The sequence below is a fragment of the Hippocampus guttulatus genome, chromosome 13 (genome assembly GCF_054856545.1).
Source record: "Hippocampus guttulatus isolate MCC_2025c chromosome 13, RoL_Hgut_1.0, whole genome shotgun sequence".
NCBI classification, from domain to species: domain Eukaryota; kingdom Metazoa; phylum Chordata; class Actinopteri; order Syngnathiformes; family Syngnathidae; genus Hippocampus; species Hippocampus guttulatus.
In genome coordinates this window covers 17174366-17195374 of record NC_141273.1, presented here as the reverse complement: position 1 = coordinate 17195374, position 21009 = coordinate 17174366, and the positions used below count along the sequence as shown (strand labels likewise).

At 46.7% G+C, this 21009-nt stretch overlaps 2 protein-coding genes across 3 annotated transcripts; both read right to left on the bottom strand.

Annotated features, from left to right (window-relative positions):
- Nucleotides 1-76: 76 nt before the first annotated feature.
- On the bottom strand, nt 77-15238 carry asxl2 (ASXL transcriptional regulator 2). 2 transcript variants are annotated; one of them, XM_086127597.1, is made up of 12 exons: nt 15049-15238; nt 13515-13597; nt 12094-12202; nt 11873-12008; nt 11053-11180; nt 9751-9871; nt 9611-9670; nt 9311-9471; nt 9149-9245; nt 8953-9058; nt 7552-8191; nt 77-4818 (listed from the first exon to the last, which is right to left on the bottom strand). In XM_086127597.1, the coding sequence occupies exons 1-12, from the start codon at nt 15103-15105 to the stop codon at nt 3214-3216; spliced, it is 3303 nt and encodes a 1100-aa protein (XP_085983723.1). In that variant the 5' UTR covers nt 15106-15238; the 3' UTR covers nt 77-3213. The 2 variants fall into 2 exon arrangements, with proteins under 2 accessions (XP_085983723.1, XP_085983724.1); XM_086127598.1 differs by having other exon boundaries at nt 11873-12005.
- Nucleotides 15239-15631: 393 nt separating this feature from the next.
- Nucleotides 15632-20710, bottom strand: LOC147196732 (kinesin-like protein KIF3C). Its single transcript, XM_086128083.1, has 9 exons — nt 20027-20710; nt 18947-19776; nt 18292-18393; nt 18099-18221; nt 17530-17648; nt 17323-17439; nt 16895-17009; nt 16461-16639; nt 15632-16123 (listed from the first exon to the last, which is right to left on the bottom strand). The coding sequence occupies exons 1-9, from the start codon at nt 20499-20501 to the stop codon at nt 15979-15981; spliced, it is 2205 nt and encodes a 734-aa protein (XP_085984209.1). The 5' UTR covers nt 20502-20710; the 3' UTR covers nt 15632-15978.
- Nucleotides 20711-21009: the final 299 nt, after the last annotated feature.

Here is a 21009-nt window from a genome sequence, read left to right as displayed (position 1 = left end):
TGAAAATAAAGTCATTCAAACACAAATCATTTATTGTATCATTAATAATAATAATTTGACCCAAGTTTATTGTGCAGGGTGGAGGGGGAAAACACAAGAAAACGTTTTTTACATCATTTTTATTCATAAGAGTCCAGAGCTTTTGATAAAATACGTGGTTGTCTTTTTACACACAATAGTGCTGATTATTACATTACATTCAGCCGTTTCAAACGGAGGACAAAATGACATTTGGGTCTTACATTGGTGGACATTGTTGACCGTTTTCCTTCTAGGGGACAGTTTGTTATTTTTGTGATTATTTTTGCCTTCCGGGCATTTGTGGGTTAAAGTTTGTTTTCCGTGTATGGCCCACAAACTACCCGATTAACTTCAAACCCCTGAATCACCGCCCCCCCTCAACAAATTTCACATCTGCAAATTATTTGCCACGTGGGAATTAAGTTTTTATTATTTTTTTTAAGTTTTCTGTTGGCTTTTCAATACTTCAGGAGGGGATGACATGAACCCAATGATATAAAATGACTAAACGCGACTCTCATAAGTCATACCTCCCAATTTTCCCAATTTAACGTGACACATGAAAAATTCTCGCCTTTCCGTACAAATGTAGACACATCTAAAAAACACACAGATTACAAGTCATGTAACATACATATCTGGGTGCTTACAACCATAAACATCTGTGTAGTGGCCTGTCAGGTCCTCCAAAAAAGACCAAAAGAATGACAGGAAAAACTGGAGAGGAAAAAAAAAATACCCTGTTGATTTTCAAACGCAAATATCTCTTTTATATTAAAATATATTAATTAAAATATATTACTTTGATTTATTAATAAGATATTTCAAAATTAGATCTAATTAGTTTTTAAGGTGACTTTGGCGTTTTTGCTATTGCACCTCCAGGAAATGTTTTATATGTACTGTGTGTGTGTGTGTGTATATATATCTATATCTATATAGATATAGATATCTATAGATATGTGTGTGTGTATGAAATAAATTGTGCCGTGTCAAACCGCGACGGCTGCTTACTTCGAGCGTTGGCGTTTTGACTCTCCACGGTGGATTTCCGATTAACCGTGTCTTAATTTTGTCTGGTTTCAAATCAAACATGTACATACAGGCATTGGCCTAAAATATTTACAGAGGAAAAAAAATAGAAACCCGGATGTTGAAATATCTACAACACAGGTAAGAAAAAGCAGTAGGAAGGTCTTTCTGTTTAAATTTCAGTAAATTCAAGCATCCGCTACCGTTTCAATTGGGCATTTTTCTCCTGAATATATGATCATAATCATTTGCATAAGGTGTAATGTAGGAGAAAAAAAAACTTTCAAAAGCTCTCTTCAAAACTAGACACGAATCTTGGCGAGTCTCTGGTGTTAATATTATAAAATAGTTGCACTTTCCCTGGTGTGTGTGTGCATGACAAACACCAAACAGGAGGTATCTTACACACTGTGATTATCATCAACGCCCCCTTTTTTGCCTTTAAAATGACACAGGCCCGATAGTAAAAAATAAAAAGTCTAAAACAGTCTTGAGTTTCAACAAAAATAATTGGTTTTTTCCCTCTGTTTTCCCGTTTAAAAACTAGTTTTCATAAATCTACAGTTTAAAAATATATAGCATGCTAATTCTAAGTGCAAATTGTCCGATTGGATCCGATGAGACTACTGATTGTTTTAAGAACGGATGTTTCGAAACGGCATTGGACATTTCAGTAAATCCATTTTATAAAGCGCTTACTGTCAACAGGGTTGCGGGCGAGCTCGGGCCTACCCCAGCTGACTCTGGCGAGAGGCGGGGTCAACCCTGGACTGGTTGCCAGCCAATGGCAGAGCGCAGCGAGTACTCACAAAAAGTTGGGGATATTTGGCTTTGGGTCAAAGTTCAGGATGAACCCCAAATGTCACAGCTGAGCATTCAAAACTTGAGGGAAGAGCAAATCAAGTGACCCTGTTAAAGTTGTACCGCATTTTAACTTCATCCTGAAATTTCACCCCAAAGTTCCCTCGCCAATTTGCAATCGACCACTGCCAAGTTTGCCAATTCGTCTATTTTTGAGGGGAACGGATCCGCTGCTACCCGCTGAAAAACTCTCCTCGCACAGCCCTGCCTAATAGAAAAATAGTGCCCTGGAACCAACCTTGCGGTATGCTGGTGGCAAGGAACTAGGTTGAGGTGCGATGAGGAGCTTCGATTACAATCCAAAGCTCAGTTAAATTGAAAAGTAGGGCTTCAGCGCCATCCCATGGCATCTGTAAGCAGGGGTGCGCAGAAGCTGAGCGGCTTGAGTGGTGTCGCGTTCCTGAACCAACCAGTCTCACGGCTCGCTGGTCCATCAAAATACGTCCGTACCCAAAACCGGTCAGTGGTGCTAAAAAGATTGGAGACTGCTATTCGCGCACTCCCATCCCGTAAATGTAAATGTTTAAGTTCATTCAGTGAGTTTGGGGAAAAAATGAGCACCAACAACCACTGACGCTCCTTTGAGATCCGGACCCAAATCTTTAGGTGCGCCCCAGTGGAGAAGAAACTGATAAAACTTAGGGAAGAGGTCCTCAACCATTTCCACCGGGCACCATTTCGATGGTGAAGGGTTGCTGACATACGATCCCATTCGGAAATTATTTTCAGAACCCCCAACCCGACACAAACTATTTTAAAAAAAGTTTTTGCTGGAGAGCTCAGACCCTGTATCCCAGATTTTTTGTGAGTACTGTATTCAGTAGACAGACAGACATTCAAACCCCCGTTCACAGCTCGAAACAGGCGTTAAACTCTGGTCCTGGAAGGCCTCGATGCCGCATGTTTGATTTTCCTACTCCTCCAACACACCCGATTCAAACGATCTGGATTGTTCTCAGGCTCCGACAGAGCTTGCCGATGAACTGATCTTTTGAATCGGACGCGTGGGAAGAGGCAAATATCTAAAAACGTTCAGGACCGTGTTTGAGACCTGCGATTTAGAGTCTTCAATGAACCGAACGTATGTTCACGGAACGCAGGAGGAAGCTGAAGGAACCGGCAAAAAACCCACTCAACCACAGGGGAAATGAGCAAACTCCACGTAGGAAAGAGACAGGGCCAAGATCCCGACCTTCCGAAATGTGAGGCAGATGTGCTAACCGCTCGGCCGCCGCGCAGCCCGTAAAAGACCATCCAGTGTAAATCTCGCGACCGCCCAGGCACGAGTCGATCCGGGTGTCATCGTACCACCAGACACGAGACGCACAGCTCCGAGGGTCCGATGCAGTCGTCGTGACAGAAGGCCCCGCACCCTTTGCACATGATCATGGCTTTCAGCCGACAGTAGCACTTGGACTGCGCCTCTTCCATGCCAGCGGCCTCCATGAAGGACGGTTCCGCCGGTGGCGCGCTCCGGTCGCCGGAGTCCAGGGGGCCGGCGGCGGCAGGAATGGTGGTGACGGTCACCGAGAAAGACATGACGCTCCCGGCGTCCGGCATGGTGGCGCTGCCGACGGCGGCGTTGCGGTTCAAAGTGTGCGGTACGGACACGCTGATGGTTCCGCCGTAACGGGGCGAAACCGATTCTTGATGGATGGACATCCTTGGGGTTGGGAAGGCAGACGGTCGCTGGTGACTGCAGTCCTTCGGCGGAAGATATGGCTCGGGTTTTCCTTGATTGCAGAGTTGCTTATGCCCTGGGGTTTTCTCATCCGTCGCACTTTTCTCAAATCCCGGGTCGGTTTTAACGCCGGCACCAAGTAGAAGGCTCTCCGCTTGCTCACACTTGCTTACGGATGATCCTTGCAGCTCCATTTTGAACTCAAACGTTCCCTCACGCGCCGCCTCCTGGCCATCCGCCGTTTCTCTTTTCACAGCGGTCACATTCGGGATAGCGGCCTGCTGAGAGCGCTTGCTCTCCGACCCTCGGCCGTACGTGGACACGTTGAGGAGGTAGTGTCCCGACATGGCGGGCCTCTGCGTCCTCTTGCGGCACAAGAAACCGGCGGATATCCATGGTCGGCCCTGATGTTCGTCACCGCTCGCCGCTCGATGGCCTTGTCGCTGCGGTATTTTCTTCTCCATCAGAGTCTGCAGGATCTGTTCCTGAGTGTCTTTGTCAAGAGGTTCCTTGTGGTGCCTGCCGTCGTCGGAGAAGCCCCAGCCAGAGGTATTGGACTGGTGGTGCTCCGGAACGCCGCCGGAGGCCGAAGGAGCTGGCTTCCCCTTGCTGGAGTGTACACTTGACATCTTGACCTCCACCTTGGTGAGCGGTTTTGGGAGGATCTGCTCCAAGGGGACTTCCTTTCCCTGCAGGAGCCTGGTGACCAATGGGTTGTTTGCAGGGATACAGGAGCTGGTCCGGGTTGATCCAGAATGAGTTTCCTGACACCCAAGTACAGAGTCTGAACAAGTGCTAGAAGGTCGCACATTTGCTGTTCTCGCATCCTGAATGTTGAAGTGCCTTGGACTAAGTGGACCGAGGAAGTCCTGTGGCCGAGATGGAGGTGTGCTGGTGGTATTGAGCGGTAACCCGGCGTGTGGGGATGTCGGACACGGACTCGGAGAGGGTTTTGTCGACTCGGCGCTACCCGCGCCTTGCCCGGACCCGGCCAGAGCACCACCGGAGGCTGCTGCGGCCGCCGCCGCTGCTGCTGCTGCCGCCGCCGCCGCCGCCGCTGCTGCTGCTACTCGTTGCGCTCGCGCGAGCTGAGCTTTGGCTTTGATGTCCGCTAAAGTGCGAGCGCCGGTACGAGCCGGGCTGCTCGTGGGGGCAGGGAGAGGCATCCATGGCGACCCGTGGCTTGGGGACACGGGGATGGGGAAAATGCGTGATCCTGGAATCTGAAAGGAAGCAAGAAAGTGAGCGTAGATCAGTCCTTCTCAAAAAGTGCCGCTGGGGTGGAGCAATGCCTGGAGGTGCAAGTGTAACCCTGGGGAACAAGTTTTTTTGGGGGAGGGGAGGGGGGCGGCCACAGACAAACAACCATTCGTGCTCACAATCACAAAACTTTTGAGTGTTTCCACTAAACTGCATGTTTTTGGAATGCGGGAGGAAACGGGAGTACCCGGAGAAAACCCGCAGAGGCACGAGGAGATCATGCAAACTCTACACAGGAAGTTCGGGGCCGGAATCGAAAACTGTACCTCCGCACTGTGAGACGGACGTGCTAACCAGTTGACCACAGCGCCGCCCTAAGGAAGATTTTGCGATATTTGGCTCTTTGGTTCGGTGTTGGCCTTCTGCTTTGTTCTGTACAAGTGTGTGTTTTCTTTGTCGAGAACACAATAAAACGAATGCTGATAAAATGAAGAGTGGGAAGATTTACGCGCTGCCACGGCCCTCCATTGTGGCTGCTTTACGTTCAAGTTTACAACAGTTGCAGTCTCCATTGCAAAGGCATATATCAAGTGGCTTTATTGAATAGCTGCCGAGAGGAAGAGAGATGAGTAGAACACACTGGGAGAAACATTCCAATGAGGCCCTGGGTGCTGAGACTGTGATCTACTGTAAGTCGCGTTTCCATTGAAGCAGGGTATATACACACACACACATGCACACGCGCACACACACACACACACACACAGACAATTAATTGTTCAGCCAAATTGGAGCATTTTCCCTTCAAGGCTGTCAGACATCGAGGAAAAGCTAATCCTGTGGTGTGAATTATTCTTCCTTCCCCCATGTGTTCAGAAAACAATTGCCAGTGTGAAACCTGTTCACGATTTTCGGAGACATATCTTAGCGTGCATGGTCAACACTGAATTCAGCTTCAGACTCCGTAGACGGCGGCGTGAAACGGAATGAGAGCCAAACTGGAAGTCACCTGAATCTGGTGCTATTTTTACAGATGCAAATGTGTTGAGATGTTCAAAATCGGCAGGCTTGTGCAGCGATTTGGCACCGCGGATGGTTTGGCCACACTGCGTTCTTACGGTTAGTTGAAATTGTGGTGAACTGGTCTGGCCTGTACCACCTCACCGGGGCAGAGTGAAACGGAATGAGAGCCAAACTGGAAGTCACCTGAATCTGGTGCTATTTTTACAGATGCAAATGTGTTGAGATGTTCAAAATCGGCAGGCTTGTGCAGCGATTTGGCACCGCGGATGGTTTGGCCACACTGCGTTCTTACGGTTAGTTGAAATTGTGGTGAACTGGTCTGGCCTGTACCACCTCACCGGGGCAGTACAACTTCAGATACAGATTCAGAAATCTTAAGCCAACAGTCTCAAACTTGGATCTTAAACTGGACAGTGATTTGAAATTGGACCAGCAAATTGGTGCTGCTGTCAAATCCATCGTCTTTCATCTTAGGCAGCTGGCTCAAGTAAAACCTCTCCCTTCCCATGAGCTCTGTGAAACAGTCATTAATGCCTTCGTCACATCCCAGCTGGATGACTGTAATGCACTTGACTTTGGAGTCAGCGATCCTCCATGAAATGTCTCCAGTTGGTCCAAAATGCTGCTGCTCGCCTCTTGACTGGTACTCATAAGAAGGACCGCATAACTCCTACTCGGGCATCCCTTCATTGGCTCCAATACATTTTAGAGTTCTTATTAAGATCCGATTATTTGTTTTCAAATCTTGAAATGGCCTCGCTCCACCTTACCTCTTTGAGCCCCTACACGCATGGCTGGTGCCTGAAACCCAGGGACCGGACACTATTAGAGGTACCAAGAACTAAGCGGAGGTTCGGAGGGGATTGAGGCTTTCCCGTTGCTGGTCCCTCTCTTTGGAATGACATCCCACTGAACATTGGGCAAGCCCCCTCGCTGCCCATCTTTGACACTCGTCTCAAAAGCCATTACTATTCTTTGGCTTTTGACCCAGGATGACTCAGACTTGATTTTAGTTTGACTGTTTTTGTGCTTTCTACTGTCTTTGTTATTAATTTATTGTTTTAGTGTTTATTGTTGTACACATGATATGTGATCCACTTTGTATCCAGCGGTAGTTGTTTTAAAGTGCTCTAGATATACACTTGAGCGGCGTTGCGATTGGTTTCTTTTTGAGTACGCATTAAGGCGATTATCGTCAAGTTGACGTCGACGACTTGCTGATGATGTCATGAATATTTTTTATCAGCCCACTAATATCATAAAAAAAATTTTTTTTTTAATCGACATTCATCGCCAACGTATTGCTCAAAAACTGAATTGATGCCAAAAGCAACTCTGTTTCGCAAGGCTGCACATTCAGAAACAACTCCGATCACCTAAGGCAGGCATGTCCAGCTCCGGGCCTGGAGGGCCACCGTCCTGCTTGTTTTCCAGCTCTGTTTTCACCTGATTCAGATGATCAGCTCATCAGCCAGCTCTGAAGCAGCATTCGAACATTCCTGACTATTTGAATCAGGTGTGTTGCTCCTGGGAGAGCTGGAAAACAGGCAGGACGGCGGTCCGTGAGGACAGAGTTTGGACACCCCTGGCCTAAGGTGACGGTCTTCATTGAGCTCAGCGCATTCCTGCTGCAAACGGCTCTGCCGTGAACATCATTGAGGAGTAGTCAAGTCGACTGGCGTGGACGACGGCAACCTCTGCTGCTAAACTGACCCAATGAGACATCTTCCTACCTTGCCTGGCAGGACTCTCTGGTTGGCAGCCGAAGTGGGCGTGGCCGGGCTGGGTATGGATGAAGCCGGAGGAGACACGGAGGAGATGGAGGACACTGAGGAAACCGAGGATACCCGCTGTCTTTTGTCCGGCGTGGCCTCATCCTCTGTCTCGCCGGGAGGCTTTCTTTTCTGCTGTTCTGAAGCGCCCTCCGGCATGGCCTTCATCTCTTCAGAAGGCTTCACCCCAGACGTCGGTGGACCCTCTTTTACCTCCATACCGGATTCTGGAAGCGGGCTTGTCTTGACGGGAGACCGGGCGAGTTGCGTTTTATCCTCTTTCACACTCGGCTCTGTCCGTGTCTCTGCGGTGACGCGCTCATCGTGCTCCCTGGGTTCCGGTGTCAAGGTCGGAACGGGCATCTGACAATCCTCGGCTTGCTGAGAGCGCCTGGTCTTCATCAGCTCTGGGACGGACAGAGATTCTTTCGGAAGAGGTCGTGCCTTCTCCTGCGACGGTGTGGACTTGAAGTCTTTGTCGGTCCGACTGCGGTCCTTGGTGCCCTTCGCTTCCTCCAACGCTCTTGGCTGACGAGGCTTCGGTTCCCATTTTAGATCGGCTTTAGTCAGCTCTTTGGATTCCTCAAGACTCAGCCCAGAACTACACAGGGAAAGAAGAAAGGGGAGGCATAAATAATAAAACCACTTCAGGTCTCGGGTGGGTGTGAGTTCCAAGCACATCCAAAAACACTGTTACAAGAATCAAGCAAGTTGAGGTCCTACTAAATTTCAAGTCAAGTCAAATTTATTTATATCGCCCTTTCAGAAAACAGTCTCAAAGGGGTTCGAGGCTCAAAGTCGAGAAATACGAACGACATCCCCTGATCTAAATCTCCTAAGAGGGCAAGGAAATTTTTCAAAAACCACATCGGAAATTTCAAAACAAGTCACATCATTACTTGGGGTAAGCAAATCATACGTTTTCCAACTCCGGCAGTGCCATATGGCCAAAATCTCACCTCTCAATGTTTTTTGCCAGATATCTAGATAACGATATGACTGTGGCTTCAGTAAAAACAGTATAAACCAAAACCTTTTTTTAGGTTTGGATTGCATTATCTTTGTTTTATGTTGTAATGCGTTTCATAATTTTTTTTGGCCATTTTTTAAAAAAAGAGCTAATATCCGCCCAAGGATGTCATTACCTTGAAAATGCATATTTTCAAACGGAAGCAAGCAAGACTTGTCAAGTCATGTGATTTCAGTGTCAAGTGGGGACTTTCACGTAGTTTTAGAAGTCCGAAAGTGGCCAAATTCCTCTAAGTCCGACTCGAGTCAACTCGAGTGGCTTGAGCCCTCCATTTCTGCTACGGGGAATAGAGAAAAAAAAATCCCCTTCCTTTTAATCTCCAGTCAACCTACTTTTCACCATAATAGGTCTCAAAGAAGACCTCTTTCCAGTGCTCAACTTTCTTCTCCTTCTCGATTTCCTGGCGCATTCGCAGCTGCAACTCTGGAGTGAATTCACCTGCCGAGAAGAAAAAAAAAAAAGTGAGGTGACCATCCTTGGAAGACAAACGGGATGCTGTCATTTTCGGTCAGGAGCAGCTGCGCTGACCTTCAGCCAGCCGTTCCTTCCACGACTGCGCCGCCGACGTGAAGAATTCATTGTTCAAAGCCGAACTCGTCACCTTGAGGAGACCGTCCGTGCAGGCCTGGTCGGGAAGAGCCGCGCGTCAGTAATCAGAAACCCGCTACCGCGTAGTAAGATCCGAGGCACCTGCTGGTCCACTTGGGGAAGAAGTCGCAGCAGCCTCTGCTGGCAGGCCGGCGGCAGGACGGAGAAGGTGTGCTTGTTGATGATGGCCCGTAGGTTGGTGTTGACCAAAATGGAGTCAGGAGTCTCGACATCGATTTTGCATCTGTTACGTTTTAGGTGCCCTGTAGAAGGCAGAGGGGGTGGGGGTCGGGGGGGCATCTATTTCAAACGGGGTTCTCAGTTTACGACAGATTTCCTTGACTACGGCGGCGTATTTTCAGGTCCATGTAAAGTTTGCGAGTTTAATTCGTCAGACGTTACCTGCACTGAGACGACCTGAGCGCTGAGAAACCTTCCTGGGTCCGACGGGGAGGCAAAGATCTGTCGGTGACATTCGTTAGCAACAAGATACCCTTTTGAGAGTGGGCGATAAACACGGGCGGTTCTTCGCAGACACCCACCGGTCTTGGCGCCGATGTTGTCGGCCATGTCTTTGATGGTCTTCAGCAGCAGCCTGGAACTGGAAGTGGTTGGCATCGCCGCCTGCCTGCGTTGGTTCCGCTGTTGCTGCTGCTTCAAGGCCTGCGAGCCGAGAGTCAAGTCGTGAATCACGATAATAACCTGCGATAATGTGTCAGCGGGCGTAACAGGCAATGAATCAGACCCCCTGGCTGCTCGCCTCGTTTTGAATAACAGCAAAATGAAGAGCAGGGGTTACGTAACGCGCAACGTGTAAACTGCACGAGTTGGAGCGAAAATGTCCTCAGCAGCACAGATGGAGTAAATTACGATCTGCACCGTCGAGTGAAACCTCATTATGAAACACACACACTCACACACGCACACACACACAAAAGTGTCAGAGAGAAAAATGCCGATTGGGTGGATTAGGACATGCGCAGTAAAGCTCGACTGTTTTTTTTTGTGGGGTTTTTTTTGGCTTCCCTCACGGATAAGTTTCAATGTTAAGATGATATAAGCCAGTAAAAGATGACTTTTTTCTGGCTTTAAGAACCACAAGCAAAGTGTAAATATTGATTGAACATTGCAGTGTCTGCAGGAGTTGATCAACTTCGCCTATCCCGGGGCCATTTCAATAAAAAAACACTGAATGTTTGAAGGTGTGATCACAGAAGAGGTGGGCATCGTCGGTCCGTCGCTAAGTTTGCGTCAGTATTTCAGGCCGACGCATTTGGGGACGGTTCGTCCCTCGTCTGTGGTTTTCAAAGCGGAATTGATAATATAATTTCTCCGTCACACTCGGGCGCTGCACAAGCTGACCCGGAGTCAAATAATGAAAAACGACAATAAAAACAACAGACACCCACACACATACAGCGCGGCGATGGGTGAAATAAAAACAACGCGGACACATCTCATTGGGCTCTGTGGGACCAAAAGGTGATAAACACTCTTTTATTTATTTTTTTTATTTGGCTGCGTGTCAGGTGTGTGGCAGCAGCATGTGACGTGGTACCAGTAAACCTGTTCTCGATGCCGTATGGTTGACTTTGACCGGCTGGGCGGGCCCAAAACACTAACGAAAGCTCACTTACAGACTCACACAGTTTTGAATGCTCACCTCTGGATATTAGCGTGTTTTTGCTGCTGCTGCTACAGCGATAACAATAACAGCAATAATAACATCACCTCCCAAAAAAAAAAAAAAAAAAAAAAGCAACAGTTTTCAAGAGGCTTCAACCGCCCTTGACTCCCATCGTCGGGTGCACTAAACACTCGAATCGTGTCCAACACACACTTACCTGTTTGAGGGCTTTCTTGCTGTGCTTTTGCGAGGGCGAGATGAGCTTGGCGGCGGCGGCGACGGACGGAGACGAGCAGCGGGGCTGCGGCGACGTCGGCTGCTGCTGCGACAGCAGCTTGGAGGGAACTGTTGAGACACAAAACGCAGATGTTACAAAATACACTTCCTGAGGGCGGCGCGCCCACGGTAAAGCGCGGCGCTCTTTTGTTTGGATGAAACCGAAACCACGGCGGGAGCACAAAAGACTCGCCGATGGGATTACCCCGCTGAGAGTAATGATAAGTAAAAATGCTCAGTGGGACCATTGTCCGGAATAATCCCGGGAGACCTGTTTTCTAGTAAATCCAGTAGAACATAGAAATGCCGCCATTTACATTTCAAACACAACTGAATTTACAGCGTCTTTTTTTTTTTGTCAATACAGCCACTATTGAAAAATATTTCAGTTTATATATATATAATATCATATATCGATCGATATGTAAGTAATTGAGATACCAGTCGTAGCTTTATTTTGCTGTATTGTTACAACCCTAATGTCGATCGTGCGTAGGCCAACAAAATAGCCTCAAGAGTGTTTTGGGATCATAATTTGGCGTACATTAAGTAATTAAAAGATGAAAAGCGATAAGAATGACAACGGTATGGATCAATTGTTTGCTAGTGCTGCCCCACAAACAACAAGGGCTCAAGTGCACTCCATGTCTGGGACCGCCTTCCAACTTTCGCACGACTCCAAACTTTTGATCAAGTTGCCTCGAAACTCAGGTGATTATGTCGGTGTCAGTTGAATGGCTCTTCGGACTGCGCATCGTTACCTGGTCGCATCCAGCGTCTCCTCCTGCCTTCCCGAGGGCCGCTGTTGTTTTCCGAGCTTCGCGAGTCGGACAGGTTGTCGGTGCTCTCTTCGGATTCTTCCTCCGACAACTCGGTGGCCACCTCGGAGATGTCCTTCTTCAAAAACACACAAGTTAGTTGCGGCCCGCTGATTTTATTTTATTTTATTTTTCTCTGCTTGTGTCCAGTTGTTCAAACTGACCTTCAAGGTGTAGACACCCATCCTGCCAGGAACTTTATAGAAGATGCCCTCCTCGCCGCGGGAGTTTGTGTGCAACATGGCATTCAGACATGCTAACGGTGACGTTCCGCTGCGTCCGTCAATGAGGAGGGAGGAAATTGTCAGCCGTGTTCGTGAGCTCACTTAATTGTTTTTAGCACACTGCTACAAGAGCAACACATAACTTTATTATTTTGGCTAACAATAAAACTAAAATTGAAAAAAAAAATTGGTTAATGATATAAAATAAAAACGTGTTTAAAAAAATGAAAATACATTTTATGTTTGCAAAATTATCAAAAACTAACTATAATTGCAGCTAAAATGTAATTTGTTTTCATTTTGTCATCATACTTGCGGGGTTCATTTTAAATGTATTTATTTCAGTATTAACCGTTCAGCCATACAGAAGCAATGTTGAACAGTTATTTGGAAATTGCAGTTTATTTTATTACACAATACTTCATGACCTTTTTTTTTCTTGCACTCAACAAATACTCAGTGTTGTTCAGAAAAAAACAAAGCATTTTTTAAAACTAAACTAATGAACATCAACAAACTTGCACAAAAAACTAAACTCAAACTGATTTTCTTTGAAGTCAAACAAAATAAAAATGATCATGAAAAATCCCAAACTATTATAACCCTGCAACATGCTCACTAAAATATTGTTTTCCTTTAATGTCTGCGTAGATTATCAATCTTGCAGGTCATGATAATCCACAAAGGTTGATTCAAGGCAACTGGACTCTTGTTTGCTTAATTTGTTGTGGTTTTATTTCTGGTTTTCCAAACATCTTTTAGAAAATGGCTTCAGCAATTATGGTATTAAGAAAACAAAATGCTACCATGATAGATGAGTTGACAATTTACTTTATTCGAACTACCAGAAGAATTTACTTCCCAAGTGTTTGGCTTTTCCTTGAAGTGGGTTTAATGGCCGCGAGTGTTACGCAGGCTCCATCTTGTGGTAGTATTTAAAAAAGTCACTGAATTAAATGTTTAAACTCTGCTTCATGGTTTCAAGGTTTTTTTTAACCTAGTACAATGCATCAGCTACAACGGCCAACTGAAAAAAAACCAGGCTGGCACAATTTGTTTTATGAATTAACGTTGTGGTTCTTCGTCCAATCAAAGACAGGACACATTCATGTTAGTAAAAGTAATCCCAAAGAGTGAGTTTGTTAGATATGTGGGTGAGTGGGGTGGTGAGGTCAAGCTTGTTCTTACCTTCTAGATGAAAACAGTGACAATGATACAGAAAAAAAAAGAAATGAAAACAATTAGGAGAGTATTGGAGATGACAGGAAATGTAAGCAATAAGATGACGTGACGATATAGGAGACAGTGGTGAAAACAGAAATTGTGTGTTTTGTTGTTGTTGTATTTTGTTTTGTTTTTACCTTATCTCTTTGAGTCGTTCTCTTTGGATCACCTGCAAGATTTCTTTATGGCTCATGGGGGTGTTAGGGTATTTCTCCAGCACCTGAAAACAGTAGTAAAGCATCGATAATGTGATGTAGATTTAAATGAACATTTATAAACGGTAATGTTTATAAATTGGACAGCTGGGTCAGCTCTGGCGCCCGTTGCAACTCGAGGACCGGATACCACGTAGAACGTGGTGATCGGATATAACGTCACAGATATTGTAGACAAAGCAAAGTGACAGACAAAAAAAAAAAATCACAATAAAAAGTGGCGGCGGACGAATAAAGCAGGGTATGTTTGGGGGCATGAAGAAAATTAAAATATTTCTAAAATTAATAGAAGAAGCGAATATTGACGCTGGAACACGCCTATGTTCCCAGACTGACGGAGAACATTGCGGTGGTCTCCAGATCTCCGACAGTATTCTAAACAAACACAATTTTCTTTGCCATCTCCTTTTCATGGCGGGTCGGCATGCACAATCGTGACCAGAGTTCTTCGAAATACGAAAGCTTGATCAGGAATCTGTCCACGATCACTTTTATTGACAGTTCTGAGCCAGACGCTTTCATATGACGTCAAGTCACGGTGGGTCTCCTCTCAATACTGTATTCGCAAAATAACAAATGGAATGGGGCATAAATTACATAATTAGTTTTCGTTTTGCGCATTCCCACTCAATTACTTAAAAAAATCGGAACATTTAATCCCGTAACATTTATATTTAAATTGTATCAGGATTCTAGTTGTTTAAAATGCCCACTTTGTCTGTCGGCTTTGCCTTAACGCTTCTTTATATTCTGTCGATTTTATAAGACTCATTTTAGCACATCTAACGCGAAAAAGGACAAGCTAGAAGAGTTGGCTCTGGACCACTAATCTTTCGACACCTCCATGGCAGACAAGCGACGATCGATCACGTGATGATGAACAATCAATTCACTTGTTTGAATTTCTCTCTACTGTGGGTGATGTCATATTGTTTGGCATCATGCAAAAATCTAACTTTAACGGTCTGTGCAACCGAGATTTTGACTTTGCAAATCTAGTGTCTAGTACTTGAGCATAACTTGATCGAACACTCAGAAAGTCCGACACGAAATGTAAACAGCTGTTTATTGACTTCATTAGCACACCAAGCTAACTGTCGAGAGCAATGTTGCGGGGATCTTGTGTCACTATTGCGTTCAAAACAAGGACATAGCCAGCATTAAATTAGACATGAAAGTGTGTTTTAATGTGTTTTTGTGACGTGTTCACGTGACAAAACTTCGTTGTAGCTTACGAGGCTAGCTGGGTTAGCTCCCGCGCCCCTCGCGCCGTAAGTTGACTCAAGTCCTCCACACACGAACGTAGTTCGCGTTACGTGAACGAACAACTTTATTGACCGAGTCTATGGTGACAGCCGGCAAATATCACACACAAGGGCCCTGCAGTGCGTGAACGTTGTATCACAAGTGTCACTCAAGTGGGTGCGTTGGAGGGCCACGCATGTCATATTAGTACCGTCTTCGCGGCTTCCGCCCACGTCCTTCCTTTCTTCTTTTTCTGTCGCTCCCTCATCGTCGTCCTCGTCGTCGTTGTTGTTGTTGTGCAACGCTCGTCTTCAAGTGAGATAATGTCGCCGCCATCGCCGCGTAGGCCCTGCTATGTTCGCCATGTTGGATTTTACTGTAAAAGAGGCGAGAGGGGTGGAATCACGTGACCGCCGCCGTCGCTGTGACGTCATCATACTGTACAGCTGTCACTTTGGACACCTGCTCGCGCGAGATTTGCGGGTAAAATAAAGATAGCAACGAGAGTAGTCGGTCACGGTAAAATAACCACTGCGAAATAAATTGAATTTATTTTTTATAATGATTCAGAATCTTATCAACTGTATCAATCGCTCACTGAATAAAAATACAATAAAAATAAGTATTTGCCCTACATATAAACTTCTGGAATGTGTGTGACATATGTATTGTATATGTACAGTATGTACAGTATATCTATTTGTGTGTGTATTATTTTGGCATTTCAAAAAAAATCATTTTTTACAATACTGTATTGATTTATTTTTTAATTGAAAGCACATTTGAAAAAGTGCTGTTTTCCCCCGGCCCCAAAATCTTTATTTTCACATTGAAGCACAGTACATTCAATTCACTTGTCACAATGTCGTCAATGTAAAAAAATAAGGCAGCTAAATAGCCTGTGCAAGCCTTTCTCATGTAAACCATATTTTCCTCACAGTTACAGTAGCAAGCGAAACATGTCACCACCACCAATACTCCCCAAAAATGCAAATGAAATGCTCAAACATGAAAGCGTTGGCTGTGCTTTTTGCTGACATCGGCTTTGCTGGAAAGCAGCAGTTACTGTAGCAGGTCCTCATGCTTAGTGGCATCGTTGTCCCACGCCAAGTGACTTTGGCAGTCCGGTGCCATGTCCTACTCAGGGGCTGGTTCGAAGAGACGCTTCGGGTGCGACACAGGCGGCCGAGGACGGTCTGGGTCTGTGACCCAGACCCTGAGAGAGTGACGTCAAAGCGGTGGATGACACGGATGCTGAAACGCACGCTGCTTGTGGAGCCTGATACCTGGAACGCTCAAAAAAAATATTGTCTGGAATTACACGAGGAAAGTGTTGTGCTAAAGGACCATGTTTGATTTCCCCAAAAAATGGTCAGGTCGTTTGTCGATGAGTTGCAAAAAAAAAATAAAAATGCATGGATGTAAAATATGTGAAATATTTAATGTCAAAAATAAATTAATCATCATTCATTATATTTTAAAATGTATAATTATTTCATTCCAATGAACTGACCAATTCTTTTCAATAATGAGGTATTTTGTCTATTTTTTATTGTCATTTCATACCAACTTCTTTGATCATTCTGCTTATTTCACAGGAACCATTCGGAACACTGGTCTCACCAGGATCGCGACTTCCTGAGCCGCGCCGACGACCGGGTCCTTTCCCGCATGACGACGTCTGAGCGGGGGTCCGGCATCAAGCTGGGCGAAAAGACCCTCTCCAGTCGAGACCCGTGAAGGTTGAGGGTGAACATGCTGGGCGGAGACACGTCCAGCTCCAGGAGCATGATGTTTTCAGCCTGCACACACCAAAAGGAGCAGCAAAATGTCCATTGAACTGAAGTCACGACTGTATGTTTTCAGGAAGTACAATAACACGGACTGTTTTTTTTCTCATTACAATACATATGACCAAAATTGTTTTTTTTTTTTTTTGTGGGGAAGCATTGAACGGAATCATGGCCGATACGAGTGTCGTGGAACAAATGAAACTTGTATCTCAAGGTGCCGTCATATGACATTATCCTGCATATTTTGTCACTGCGGGCGCTGACCTGATATCTGGACGGGGCCCCGGTTGCCGTAGCGACGGCAGCTTGGGCGTATTGGCTGATTGGACGCTTGTATCCCACGGCAGAGAGAGGTCTTCGCTTCACCCGAGTGGCCGTGCTAGCATACACATGGGGGCGAGCAAGTCAATGCCCCTCCCTCTGCAGTTTTTTCCCCCCACAACACAATCATACAAACCGTCCCAAAATGTTATCATGTTTTATTTTTAAGTCATACGATCCTTATTATGGAGTCACAATTTGCAACTGGCGCTGTCACAACCAGCACGGGCAAATCATGTTTTTGTTTTTTTTCCCCATAACACAGTTTAAATCGTTCCATGCATCCAGCACAGTCGCATCCGCATCCAGCACGGTCGCATCCGCATCTGCATCCAGCACAGGATGTTTTTGTTTTTTATCCCCGATTGTACCTTTCCGCCGGGATGACCGACATAAGCCCCCACTGATCCTCCTCGTCGTCAAAGTGAAGTCTGTGGATCATCTTCTTCTTTTCAGCAGGAGGGATGAAATTCTCCATCAGGAGGGATCTGAAAATATGCACGGCCATATTTTTTTACTATACACACTACAGATGAGGTTGTGCTCATTTCACGGCGACAAGACAAGACTGTTCTCACTTGTACTTGAGCTCTCGGGTGAGTTCATCCTGCGTCTGCTCGAGTTCCTGCCGGGTTGCCACATGCTCGTCCATCACGTCGCGCATCTCGGCCCAAACCAGCTGCAGTTTAGCGTACAGCTAAAAAGGCGGGCGCCACACGAGACAACATAAACGTAAAGTAAAAGACCCGCATTGACAGTAGGCACGAAATCAACCAATGGAATCTGGATGGGGAAAAACAAGGAAAGGAATGTTCATTTTTGGAGGGAAAATGTTACATTTGTGGGGGGAAAAATGCTGTATATTTTGGAGTGAAAAAAAAAAAACCCTCAATAAAATGTGATACATTTGGTAATCTTTAGAGGACACAAGGAGTGTGTTGTTGGATATAAATATATTTTCATGAAAAATAAATTTTAAAGGAAAAACAGTGTTTTCTCGAGAAAAAACTTTTTTGGGGCATTATTTTTCTGGCACGTAACTTCCAGCCCTCCTGAGTACAACGACTTTTTGCCTTGTACAGACTTCAATCATCTCGCGAATGACGTCTCCCGCTGAGCCCACCTGGCGGTTCACGAGCGTTCTGACCTTCCTCAGCTTCTTGGTCTTCATCTCCACTTCCTGCTGCAGCGAGGAGAAGGTCTCCCTCATCTCCAGAGTCTCCTCGTCCTGAAGCGTCACCTGCTGCTGCATTTCCCGCTCCCGGCGGATCTTCGGAAAAACGCTGGGACGGTCACTCGCTCCAGTCGCCGGCCGACGTTGGAATGAAAAGTTTTCTCACCTGCTCGGCGATCTCCTGACGCTTCTGTTCCAGTAACTTCTGCTGCTCGTTGGTGTGATCCATGATGGTCTTGCCTCCCTCTAGTAATTTGCTCTCCATGGCCTGACCACAAACACATCCGAAAGTTACTCTTGGGGCAACACAAACAGTGATACTCAAAAAAAAAAAAAAGGAGGGGGAAGATATGAATATAATAATAATTGGGGAACCAAAAAAAAACCCTACAGTTGTTTTTTGTATTCTAGAATAATTGCTTTATTTTCTGTTTTATTTAATATTTCAGTTTTTCCTGCTATTTTTTTATTTTTTTCCTGTATTAAAAATTTTTTTTTTTTTACTGGTTTTCTGAAAATTTTTGAATACCCGAAAAGAAAGGGAAATGAAATACTCAGAAAACAGAAAAAAATCATTCCATAAAACTGAAAATTAGAACGGTTATTAAAACAAAACAACCGCCCGCCAAAAAAAAAAAAAGATTTTCCAAAACAAAAGATTCATATTTTAAAGTGAACTGCGATAAGATGAATGACGACTGTACATGCGAGATGTATGATGTTGATGCTTTATGACCCCAATATAGATGCCACCTGGTGCAACTACGAATCATTTTCGGGTAAATCAATGGTGGATTTTAGCCATCCTTTCTTCAGTCTACCTTGTACTTCTCAACGATCTTCTCCACGGCCTCCTGATCCCACTGGCCATCATCCATTTTCCCGCTGGAGTGGCGCCACTTCATTGGGGGCCCCTCGCCAGCTTCTCCCTCATCATCCTTCCACAGTTGCGCGAGGTCCCTGCTGAGTCTCTTGCTGTCCCGCCGCCGCTGTCGTCGCTCCCTGGCCAGGGCGCCTCGCTCCTCCAGGAGGGCCTTGAGCCTGGCGATCTCCCTCTGGAAGTCCCTGAGGAGGGCAGCTTCGGGGTCCTCGTTGACGCGGGGCTTGTTCTTGATGTTCTTGGCCCGGCCGGCGTACCGCAGGGTGGCCAGGGACTCGTGCCGGTCCCGCTCCGAGGGCCCCACCGTGGCGATCATGACCGTCTTGGAGTTGCCGCCCAGTGAATCCCGCAGGAGCCGGGTGAGTTTGGAGTCCCTGTAGGGTACGTGGCCCCCCTTGTCGTCCGCCAGCGCCGAGATGACGTTCCCCAGGGCGGACAGCGACAGGTTGATCTTGGCTGCCTCGCGCAGGCGGCCGCCCGTGGCGCCGGTCCGGCTTTGGCGCTCGCTCCCGGCCAGATCCACCATGTTGAGGCGCCCCACGCGTACCGGGTCCTCAGACTCGGACCCGCATTCCACCGTCACAGCGAAGATGGCGTGCGAGCGTGAGCTGCAGCGGTTGGCGTCGGTAGAGCCCACCGAGCGGCAACGGTCGCCTAGCGTCAGCAGGTGGTGCATCTCTGCTGGGTCCTTGGTGACCACCCAGGACAGGTCCTTGACGTAGATGCCTTCCTCAGGACTCTCCTTCAGCTCCAGTTTCCTGCCGCGTTCCACTGGAGAAAAAAAAATTACCTTGATTTGTCACAGCTACATTTATTGGTTTGTCCCCCTAACTACTACAGAGATATTTCCAGTGGACTCTTGAAAGGAACTGGTCCACTCTATAAAAACAACGCAGTCACTGTGTTCGGAATCATTTACTTCCCTGTCATAGCAGATAAAAAATATATGCCTCTAAGTATTGTTATATTGTCTACATGTGTTGCTGCACCATGTGTAATATTTTTTTCCAAGTATCCTTACTGAGCAGGTCCCGGATCTCTTCTTGGTAGATCTCCAAGTAAGAAGACCGCACCAGGTACTTTTGTCCCCGGCTGCGCGAGATGTGTGCGAAGATGTGATGGAAGGCGTTGGGGATGACGCCCCGCTTCTCCGTATCGGCCGGCACGCCCCTCATGGTCCACGTCTTCCCCGTTCCGGTCTGGCCGTAGGCGAAAACCGTGCCATTGAAGCCCAGCAGAACCGAGTCCACCAGGGGCCTGACGGCGTCGTCGTACACCTCGCACTGGGTGGAGCCCCAGCCGAAGACCGAGTGGAAGGTGAACTCCTTGGCAGGCTCGCCGGGTAGAGCGCTCGGGTTACGGACGCAGATGCGGCCCAACTCAGCGTCCACTTCCAGGATGGAGCTCGCCTTATCGGCCGTCGCCTCCTTGTTGCTGGGCGGACGGCAGCGGACCACCACCCGGACCGACTCGCACGCCTTCCCCTTGTTGGACATGGCTAAAAATACAGAGGACCGCGCCCCTCTCTCTCTCTTTGTCTTTTTTTTTCACGCTTCGATTCATCCGCGCACGTCACGGTGAAGGCGCGCGGTTGTAGCCGCGACGTAGGCTCCGCATCCCGGCTGGCAGGAGGACAAAACGCCCGGGTCAACAGCAGCAGCTCCAGCACACGCCCTAATGAGGATGACGACAGACAATGGCAGGCGAGGAAAACCCACGTGACGCGCCCACGACCAATCACGTCACAACACGAGCCGGGCAGTTCATTAGGGACACCGTGACAACCACGCCAAACAGGAACGAACGTGCTTTCCAACACTCCTGTAATTTGATTTTAACACCTTACGCCCTAAAATTCTTGACTCAAAAATGTACAACTAAATAAAATGCATAGAGATGAAAATCGCAAGTTATTGTCCACAACACAAATGATTTTTTTCCTACCTTTTTCACCTCCCAAAATATATTATCCGGGTTCATCAATATTTTACTTATCGAAGGCCA

What these genes read in the sequence shown, in the direction of transcription:
- LOC147196732 (XM_086128083.1), bottom strand. Translation starts at nt 20,501, where the DNA reads ATGTCCAACAAGGGGAAGGCGTGCGAGTCGGTCCGGGTGGTGGTCCGC. An exon ending in ACCCGAGAGCTCAAGTACAA is followed by an intron (nt 17,440 to 17,529) that starts GTGAGAACAGTC and finishes GCATATTTTCAG; the next exon opens with ATCCCTCCTGATGGAGAATT. An exon ending in GGGCCCCGTCCAGATATCAG is followed by an intron (nt 16,640 to 16,894) that starts GTCAGCGCCCGC and finishes TGGTGTGTGCAG; the next exon opens with GCTGAAAACATCATGCTCCT.
- asxl2 (XM_086127597.1), bottom strand. Translation starts at nt 15,105, where the DNA reads ATGAGGGAGCGACAGAAAAAGAAGAAAGGAAGGACGTGGGCGGAAGCC. An exon ending in GAGACGCTGGATGCGACCAG is followed by an intron (nt 11,181 to 11,872) that starts GTAACGATGCGC and finishes GTGTCTCAACAG; the next exon opens with TTCCCTCCAAGCTGCTGTCG. An exon ending in GAAGGAACGGCTGGCTGAAG is followed by an intron (nt 9,059 to 9,148) that starts GTCAGCGCAGCT and finishes TCTTCTCGGCAG; the next exon opens with GTGAATTCACTCCAGAGTTG.